Source organism: Anneissia japonica, unplaced genomic scaffold (assembly GCF_011630105.1).
Source record: "Anneissia japonica isolate Jap-2015-1 unplaced genomic scaffold, ASM1163010v1 scaffold288059_len961885_cov194, whole genome shotgun sequence".
NCBI lineage: Eukaryota > Metazoa > Echinodermata > Crinoidea > Comatulida > Comatulidae > Anneissia > Anneissia japonica.
The window spans coordinates 820,768-831,593 of NW_022740566.1; the positions used below are offsets into that span (position 1 = coordinate 820,768).

The window sequence follows — 10,826 nt, forward strand, 5'->3', positions numbered from 1 at the left end:
TTCCGTTGGCAAGTACTATTTTCGTGTCCTCCACTGGACTGCGTTTGTTTACACTCAGATTTCAAATGTCCCTGCTTATTTGATTTAAAGCAAGTGGCATATTCATCTACATGCATCTCGTGTATGATTACTCATTCCACAGCGATCACTTTGTCTTTGTGTCATTTTCAGTGCTTGATAGCCTTTCACATGTTTACTGTATGTCCGTGTGTCCTTACATGAATTGGTTTGTATCATATGTCATACTTTTCATATTCGTCGTTGCCGCCCCTCTGCTGCAATCCTACGTCCACAGCTTGCTTAAAAGTATGGTTTTCAATAGCAGTTTCCTTTGAATATTTGAACTTAATAGTCCACAAACAAACTGATCACGTACAGCATTTTGCAATACATCTCCTTCAAAAGACAATATATAGCTTTCTTTTCAGATGTGAAACAAACTGAGAAATAGACTGTCCTGGTGTTTGTTTTGTGTTCCTGAAATATAAACCTTCCAGAAATTGTTAATCGTGTAGGCTTATAGTGTTCCTTTAGCATAGCTGTTTTTAGCGTATCGCATGGCTTTTTATTTGGTTTATCTGGAAACCATAAACCATGTAGCGTTGTGTAACCAGCGTCACCTAAGCTCCTAAAAAAATAGCTCTTTTTATTCCTTGCATAATCACCTTGTCAACATATGTATCAATGTCCCCTTTGTTGATGTTAAACTCATTGAATAGAAGTTGTGTTGGACGCTGCCATAGTGCTCGTTCGTGCGCGTCGTTTAGCTATCATAGCGTTTCCTTGTCCTTTTGTTGGCTAGCCTAGGCCTAGGTATTTACTCATGTTCTTATTGTACTAAAATATTCTATTCATCACAGATATGATCCAATTATCCTCGTCGTCAATGTCATCGTCGTATATTTGTATGCACTTTAATGAATGAACACCACAAAAGTTTTAACAATTGATTCAACTTTATTCAACTCAACCAAGGCCACGTGCATTAGATAACAAAAGATCATTCGATGTGTTTCCAATGTAACGTGTACGCGGCTATTACAGTTATGTAAACAATGTACTATGAAGTGTATAGTTGCATATACCACAGTTAGCATCTCGGTAGTTTTGCCGCTTAATATCTAGTAAATATTTGTAGTGAAAACTTGATTCTTACCTCTGCATTTTTGAAGAGTTTTTTGAAGTCCTCGTCAAAGTTGTCCACTGTCTTGTAATGTCCAGTCACTATTTTACGTTCAATTGTACTTAAGTCTATCGGGTCAGATATTCTGTTGTAGTAATCCCGATTCCTGCAAGAGATTATGAAATATCGGCTTAAACATTCAAAACTTGTGCACTGTATTTTTGTAACAGTTAAAATGCAAATTCCAGGATAAAATCATGAGCAAAAGTATATTGCATGTTACAAAATGAAATAATGCTTTTGATGGGGTCAATGGGGTTTGATATTGTTTCTCTTCTACTCATTGTACCCGTCTTCAAAAAGTCCAGGATCGTTTTTGTTCTTTTTGTTTATTCTACTTGTCTCCCTTGTCTATTTCTCTTCCTTCCCTTGATTCTCGTCGTTCATTGTTTGATCTTCAGTTTTTGTACAAATGTCTGAATTCCCGTTTTGATTGTGATTCAATGTCTTTGTTCTCTTTTCATGTCAAAGCTGTTGGTTGCCGTACTCGTCATTCTAAATGTAATCTGTTATATGTCCCGTATGCCGTATTGTTGAGTCAATGTCACCAAAAATGGTTTTGTTTCTCGTATTAGTTGTTTGTTTAATCATTTGTGTTGAAAAAACATAAATTTGATTGACCTTTTCTTTGATAGTTATAAATGTTTTTGTTGTAAAATTGTTAAGATTGTTTAAAGTTTATATTATCATATCTATTTTAGCATTTTGATCCATTCTGTAAGTGGCGGGTTTCCCACTGTTGGATGTGATTTTAAATAAATAAATTTAAAAAAATAAATAAACAATCTATTAATACAAACAAACTTAAATGCTTATAGTAATATCAAAAGGAATCTATGAAATAAAAGGAAAAGAAATTAAAAACTAAAAGTTGAAGTCAATTCAATAAATTAAAATTACCTTTTCTTGGAGGGTAGGTTCATAAATGGAATGGCAAGGCACTGCCCACTAGCATCCCTGTACATACACACCGCCGTGTAGATATCTTTGAAAACTTGGGCTAACCGTGCTGCTATGGTAACCTCCGTGTTCTCTTCTGCAGCTGCTAAATGGCGCGTCTTCACTGATCGGGACGAGTTCAACGCTCGAAATTGGGCCATGAATACATCTACAAGATACAAAGAGTACTTTATAACAATATAATAATTGTTAATTCAAATTTATTGTTATTATATAATTACCTTTTTCATTATTATTACTGTTACATATACTATATTACAGTCAGTGAAGATATTGACTTAAATATACAAATTAAACAATGACCACACCTTTGTCATCTTCTTTTGGTGTAGAGGGCTCATTGTTGCCCATGTGAGCTTTGCGGAGACGCTCCCTCACTCGTTTCACTTTCTCTATGTTCCTTATTAACAAGATCTGCCTCTCTACAATAATCTTCATTTCCCTCATGGACATTGGTTTGGGGAGTTGAAGCCTCTGACATGCCAGCGATGTACTCTCTATTGAATGGTCATGCTGAAAGAAAAAAAAGTCGGATTAAGGGGGAAATGATATATAAAGATAGAATTCGTAAATAATTACTATACGAAATCATTTCATCTGGTTACATAATCTGGGACAAAATTTGTGTAAGCCTGACAAAAGTGGCCAAAGCAGTTGCTGAAACCATTGCTAATGTAAACAACTAATTGGTAACAAAACAGATACAGGTAAACCAAACAGATACTTTTCCTACCAAACGAAATTAGTTTGATTATCTTATTTTCTAATTTTTATTTCATTACTTCACTATCATGACCACACAATTCAAACTGATACTGTATTGACATCATCATCATCATCATTACATCAGCTTCTTCCAAAAATCATTGTCCTTATCATTATTGAAAAGAAAAATTATTACAGTATTTTATTTAATAGTTGAAAAGTTGAGAACGCTATAATAATGTTGTTAAGCGAGAGCCCAACGTTGTTGTTTTTTCTTCGATCATGGCTATTGACCGGTTGTTTTGAAATAAAGAAACAAAACAAAGTTCAAATGCAACTCTGTTCATTTCTGACAGTGAGGAGTAATAAAATATTGGAAGGTGTCCATCCAATGGTAGCAGAGCAAGGTTTAACCGTATGTTAACCCTGAAACCTCTCACTGTTCGTGCAAACTTAGGCCTAGTAAATGCTGCCTAGGATATGCAAAAAAAAACGATACGGTCCAACAACATACAGCATTGAGACAGGGTGATTAATTAATAATAGTCTGCAGCGCGGTGCTGCTAATGGCATCAGTGAGTAGGCTATTTCAACAAATACAAGAACATTTGAAACACTGCGAGGTGTAAAGAAGAATTGAATAATTATAACAACTTGGCTGTAACGGCCTTTGATGAACGTCCTGCTATTATGGATTTACCTTATCATATCCATGGACCATTCTAAAAATTTGAATCAAACAAGACCTCTGTCGTCAAAAGGCTAACGATGAAAGCTTCATAGAAATCATACGGTCTTTATATGAATTTAATATCAACATCCATCTTAGTTGCTCTTTGTTGGACCTTTCTTAGAAGATTACTATCACCAATGAATTGTGGAAGACATGCTGAACTGGAATATTCTAGTATTGGTCTAACCATCGATTTATAAAGAATAGACATTAAACTGCTATCTAAATAGTCAAAAGATTTCTTAATTATTCCTAAACGTGAATTGGCTTTTTTAGCAACTTCTACAATATGATCGTGGAAGTGTAATTTATAATCAACTAAAATACCAAGATCCTTCATCTGATTAACAATGCCTAACTGAACTCTATTAGAAACTGTACCCATGAAATATGCTGCGTTCAATGGATTTCTACCAAGATGCATAATCTTACATTTGCCAATGTTAAAGGGCAACTGCCACTTCTCTGACCAATTACACAATCTGTCGATATCTTCTTTAAATTCTATAGCATAAGTTACTGAGTCAACAGTTTTATATGTCTGAGTCATCAGTAAACAGAAAGAGAGATGAATTAACACAATCAGCCTATTTACTGTTTTTATCATTGACTTTGACATAGACTTATTCTGTATGCTATTTCCCACAGTTTCTTATCATTGATCTTTTGTTCTTTTAATACTGTTTATTTAGATTGCTTATTTCAGTAGACTTGTACTTGCTTTGTACACCATTCTTTGTTGTTTTAGGACCGCCCAGATTATTTCAGTTAAATTATAGTTGTTTCTTATCACATTTGTAGAGTATCCTGATGAAGTCCACTGTGTGGACGAAAGCTAGAGAATAAATTATATATTGTTAGTCTCAAAAGTGCTGCTGTTATTTTTTTTTATTGTTCTACAATCAGGTAAGTCATTAATATAGAAAAACATATAACACTATAAACACTTCCCTGAGGAACACCACTATTAACGGAAGTCCAGTCAGACACTTCACCATTAACCACTACTCATTGAACACGATTTGACAAGTAAACTCTTGTTCAATTTAAAAGTTCACCACAGATACCATAGACATGCATTTTATGCAGGCACCTTTCATGAGGAACTGAATCAAAGGCTTTTTGAAAGTCGCAATACAAAATTTCCTCCACTGAAAAAGTAACAGTAGGCAAAATATCACTTTCGTAATTCAGACTAAGTATAAGAATATTTGAAGTATCCTCCTTTGTAAAAACAGAAGCAAATGCATGATTCAAAAGGTTAGCCTTTTGCCTATCGTCGGTTATTAATTCACCTGTTACCTTTACTTTTCCCGTTCTTCTCCTTAAAATACTTCCAGAAGGATTTCGGATTTGTCTTAACCTCAGATTCAAAATTTACGTTCAAAACTCTTTTTGGCATTTCTGATTATTTTATTGGTGAGACTCCTGGCTTTCACATACCTTATACCTTTTGCGATTAGACCTAAGAGTAATATACTTCATAATACAGTCATTTAACAAGGAATATAGTAAATTAGCAATAGAAATTCCGTCAAGTTTCTGCAAATTAGTATTTAGTGCAAACGCTTTAATCTTTGCTCTAATAGCTTCATAGTTGCCTTTATAGTAATTTATAGTTGGGGTAAGATCTAACTTCTCTGAAAAATCCAAAGCTAGATTAAAGGTTAGAACAACATGATCGCTTTTACCCAAGGGCACATTACTAGTGAGATCACAGATATCAAACGCATCCTTAGAGAAAACTAAAATCTAAAATATTGGACGCTTCACCAAAACGATAACGTGTTGGACATGAACATGATGATGCCATAGTAGATAGTAGTTTTTGGAGGTTTGCGGGGTTTAGCAATGTTTTATACAAAAAATTGCATTTTTACCCAAAAAGTAGGTTGTTACGAATGGAACATAATTTTTTTTTACTGATATACCAAGTGAGTCCTACAGTATACTACATGATTTAATCACTATCACAGGGTTTGGATGGGTCTTGCACTGTGTTTTGGGGGGTTTAGCAATTTTTTTAAAATAAAAAATGGCCTTTTTACACCAAAAGGTTGTGACGAACATAAAATTAAGATTTTTTTTTTTTAATGAGGTACCAAGTTGAGTCCTATACTATGTGATTCAATCATTATCACAAGGTTTGGATGGGGTTTGCGGTGTTTTTTTGGAGGTTTGCGGGGTTTAGCAATACCCAAAGTATTGAGAAAACACTTCTGACCAATCTCCATGATGGCATCCTCTCAATGCTTCCATAGATCCTTGATGGCTGAGTATTCTGTGCCCGGCACAGGTGATGGTTGGCTTACAGAAGAGTTTTTCACCAGACCTGAGACAAAGCCACATATCCTGGAACAAAGTTGTTTCTCTCTGCTGCTACCAATATGCAAGTAACCAGACATATATTCTTGATTGCACTTTGTTACACTGTTCTGTGTAGGCAGATTGAATACAGCTCCCCCAGAAAATTTGGGCCCAGCACAACCTGAACTGGTGCCAGGGTCACGATCATATCCACTTACAAGGAGCACATTTTGCTTCGTTTGTAGTCAGAGCTCAAACCCGGGTTGTACCTCTTGTACCTTGATTCCACCAGCACTGTTCAACAAAGTTTGAACCATGAATATTTGTCATAATTTTGTTTAGATTGTCCCACTCGAGATGAAATAAGCTGTTGAGCTGAGGAGTGAGGGAAGTTGATATATTATCGTCAAGAGCTGATGATAAATCTGAACAAAATTATGACAAACATTAATGGTTCAAAGATGTTGAACATTGCTGGAATCATAGTACAGAAGTTGAAACTAAAGTTTGGAGCCAGCAACCAGGAGACAATGCTCCGGATGCTAACTGTCTACGTATGAAGCAAGATGCGCTCATGAGAGTGGATATGACCAAGATCCTGGCATCAGTGTATATATGGTCGTGATGGGCCAAAAACTGTCTGAGAGAGCTGCATTCATTCTGCCTGCGCTAAAATGTAGAGTGCATCTAAGAGTATCATATCTGGTTACTGGTACGTGCAGTTGGGAGCATATAGAAACAACTTGTTCCAGGATTTGGTGGTTTTGTCTCATGTACTCATGAAAAAGTTACCCCTATCAACCAGCCATTCACAAACTATTTTGTCATCAAGGAGCCACGGAAGCAGTCAGAGGAAACCACTATCCACGGAAATTTAATAGGAGTATGTTCTCAAAACTTTTGCGGTTGGTGGTGGTGGTTGGAAGCCCTCCTCCTAATTTCCTAGCAGAGACAACCTATGTCAAAACTAACTTCAAATGATTTTAAATATTCTAGTGTCGTTATAGCACACAATAAAGTTTGTCTTATTCAGACTTAAGGCATAAGAAGCGAATGGTCACTGCCATTAAGGTAGAGCACTTGAGGAAATTTGACGTGGGTGAACATGTTGGATTTAAAAACAATAGAGATGAGTTAACTAAGCATGTAAATAGATGTGTAATTAAGAGGTTGGGTCCTCTCAAATTTTTGGTGCATGTTGCGAGAGAACTACACCATTGTCATGCCGACCTTCTGTTGGCTAGTGTTCCTGTCAATGACGTAAGTGATAATAATCCAATGGAAGCAGCGAGATCCACATGTGGTAACACACCCTGATTCTTTGCCAACGCAAAGTTCCACACTCTCTGAAACTCCAATGGTGTTCGAAAACCTCGGAGTGAGTGAACCGGTTGACAAAATCAAACAGTCCTACCAGCTCAAAAACCGCTATTGCGAAGATCCTCACGAATAGTTAAGGCCCCAGAACATCTGAATTTGTAGTTCAAAGTTAGTTGTGGGAGAATATAGCGTACGGCACTCTCAATCAATTCCTAATAACAACAGTACTGTAAAAACGTTGGTTACTTATTTTTTGTATGATATATGGGTCAAATGTTATACCAATAATTAAGTGTCATTGAACATTCAAAATGGCCGGCAATATGGCCGCCAAATGTATTGCTAAGTCAATGTTTTGTATTTAGAATATAAAACAATACTTACTGTATACATTTGATTTTATGTGATTTTTATTTTAAAGATTACGGTATACATTAAATTAATGAATTTTTTTAAAAATCCAAGATGGCCACCAAAATGGCCGCGAAATGTATTGAGAAGTCAAGGTTTTGTATTGAGAACTTAAACACTGCTTACTATATACATTTAGAGGTTCACTTGATTTTTTATGATTTTTAGTTAATAAATTATACAAATTAATGATTTTCATTGAAATCCAAGATGGCTGCCAAATGTTTTGGGAAGTCAGTGTTTTGTATTGGGAGCATATACACTGCTTACTGTGTAAAGTTAGAGGTTCACTTGATTTAATATGATTTTTAGTTATTAAAATATACAAATTAATGATTTTCATTCAAAATCCAAGATGGCCGCCAATGTGGCCGTCAAATGTATATACGGGGTCAATCTTTTTGTATTAAGAACATAAACAGTTGCTTACTATATACATTTAGAGGTTTATTTGAATTTACATGATTTTCAGTCAATGAATTTTAAAAATTAATGATTTTCGTTGAAAATCCAAGATGGCTGCCAAAATGACCACCAAACAACCCCATGGGACATTTTTTTTCGATGGGAACATCAAAATTCTTACATGAGACACTTTGAGGATTACAAAAATGTTAGTTAAAAAAATATATCCTGGGGGTGCATGGGAACCCCCCGTTCCTACCGATTATCATAATAAAACAGCAAATTATAGTTTGAAAACAGAAATGGTTCACTAGTCATTAAAAAAGAGTGTAAAGCTATTTTATAATCCTGCATTTCATCAATTTCCATTCCACATTACCCCTCCCCTGTCCACTCCGTCTGGCACAATTTTCCCCATGATACCACCACCTTCATTATTGTCATTCCCTCAGTTCTTTTGTTTTTATCTGTATTCTTTTTTATTGATTATGCCAATAAACAAAATATTCAATTTTAAGTATACGCTGTTGCACTTCGCGTGAAATGAAAACTGCAGCACTATATATATACTGTCTCTTATACACATCTAGATGTGTATAAGAGACAGAATTTTTGGTGCATGTTGCGAGAGAACTACGCCATTGTCATGCCTGTCTCTTATACACATCTAGATGTGTATAAGAGACAGTTTGTAGAGTATCCTGATGAAGTCCACTGTGTGGACGAAAGCTAGAGAATAAATTATATATTGTTAGTCTCAAAAGTGCTGCTGTTATTTTTTTTTATTGTTCTACAATCAGGTAAGTCATTAATATAGAAAAACATATAACACTATAAATATATACATATATATACACACATATATACATATATATACACATATATATATATATATATATACACATATATATACATATATATACATATATATACACATATATATATACACATATATACATATACACATATACATATATATACACATATATATATTAAGAAGCAAGGGAAGCCAAAGGGAGATCTGAATAGTTATAGACCGGTTTCCTTAACCCCTATTACTTGTAAAATACTCGAAAAGTTATTGTGTAATCGTTTGTATGAATATTTTGAGAGTAACAATATTTTATCTTGAAAACCAGTTTGGTTTCAGGCGTGGTTATAGCACTGAACTCCTTCTTACTAAAACATTTCACTCTTGGGCTAAATATTTGGAGTTTGCAGATTATAAAAGTGTTGATGTTATCTTTCTTGATTTTTCATCAGCATTTGATAAAGTTCCACATAATCGGTTAATCAGTAAACTTCAAAATAGTGGTATAAATGGAAATATTAAACTATGGATAAGTGATTTTTTATCACAGAGGAAGCAGCGAGTTGTGTATAGGGGAGCACAATCCGATTTGATAAAGTTCCACATAATCGGTTAATCAGTAAACTTCAAAATAGTGGTATAAATGGAAATATTAAACTATGGATAAGTGATTTTTTATCACAGAGGAAGCAGCGAGTTGTGTATAGGGGAGCACAATCCGAGAATGTAGGACATAAACCACCCAGGACATAAACCACCCAATTGGAATATACCATTGTTAAAGTGGGTGGGCAACAGGGTGAACAATGTTGGGTGATCTTGCTTTTATCTAGCTTTACTTAATTTGCTATTGTACACTCCTATTATACGCCTTTAATTCATTCATTTCTTCTGACAACATGCATGTTGGTTAGTAATCATTGTAGATTTTAGTAATCACTGCTTAAAGTTTAATTTTTCTTAGTTTTCTAAATTTATTTTAATTTTTAAAATGACTTACATTAAAAATCACTTTCAATTAAATACTTCCCTTTAATAACAATAATAATTTTATTTTAGTAATCACTGTGCTTAAAGTTTAATTGTTTTAATAGGTATATTTTAGTTTTCTAAAATTATTTTCTAAAATTATTGCACAATGGGTAAAAATAAGAATATAAATGACTAATTCTATAAAAAAGTATTTATCATACATGTATATGGTTTACAAATTGAATTCTTAATAATTATCATTAATTTACATTTACAGTATTTATATTATATAACTGGTTTCATTATTAATTTTATATTCTCCAACAACCAAACTTTCCATTCCATTGTGAAATTTTGAGAAAAACATAATTTGTTAAACAACAGCTGAAATTAAACGTCAGTAAACTGCCAGAAATAGAACTATATAGGGGCATATATGTATATATGATTATATATGATTTAACAGTGTTAACGGCTATCCTGATTTAGATTATATGCACACATAATAGTGGTTATGACACTCGCCTGGACAATGAGAGGTTGTCTATCCAACCAAAATAATTAATTTTAGATAAAATGACTAAAAATAACTAAAAATAAAATAATCAGTCTATTCAATGAATGTAGGTTACTAAGCTTGTGTAAATTCGTAAATAATATTCATTTTGCATCAATGACAGTTATAAAAAAACATACACAGTAATTTAGTAGTATACCACTTTATTTTCATTATGGTTGGTTGTACAGGACAATTTTTACATCTTTTCCTTCTGATGTTTCTCTTTAAAGAATCAGTATTAGCCATCTCGACTCGAACATTTAGAGGTTGCTTTGACAACTCATCCATAACTAGCTGAGCTGGTGTTGCCCTAGATGATGCTGCTTGGTAATTGGAATGTAGGACATAAACCACCCAGGACATAAACCACCCAGGACATAAACCACCCAATTGGAATATACCATTGTTAAAGTGGGTGGGCAACAGGGTGAACAATGTTGGGTGGTCTTGCTTTTATCTA

General features: G+C 34.2%; 1 protein-coding gene across 1 annotated transcript in view; it reads right to left on the minus strand.

The window, feature by feature from the left end:
* Positions 1–1,156: 1,156 nt before the first annotated feature.
* Positions 1,157–10,826, minus strand: part of LOC117118240 (histone-lysine N-methyltransferase ASH1L-like) — a gene marked incomplete at both ends in the record, with an annotated part of 35,328 nt that continues 25,658 nt past the window's right edge. Inside the window, 3 exon segments of the mRNA XM_033262761.1 lie at positions 1,157–1,289; positions 2,084–2,291; positions 2,452–2,656. Coding sequence (XP_033118652.1) covers positions 1,157–1,289; positions 2,084–2,291; positions 2,452–2,656 — 546 coding nt within the window.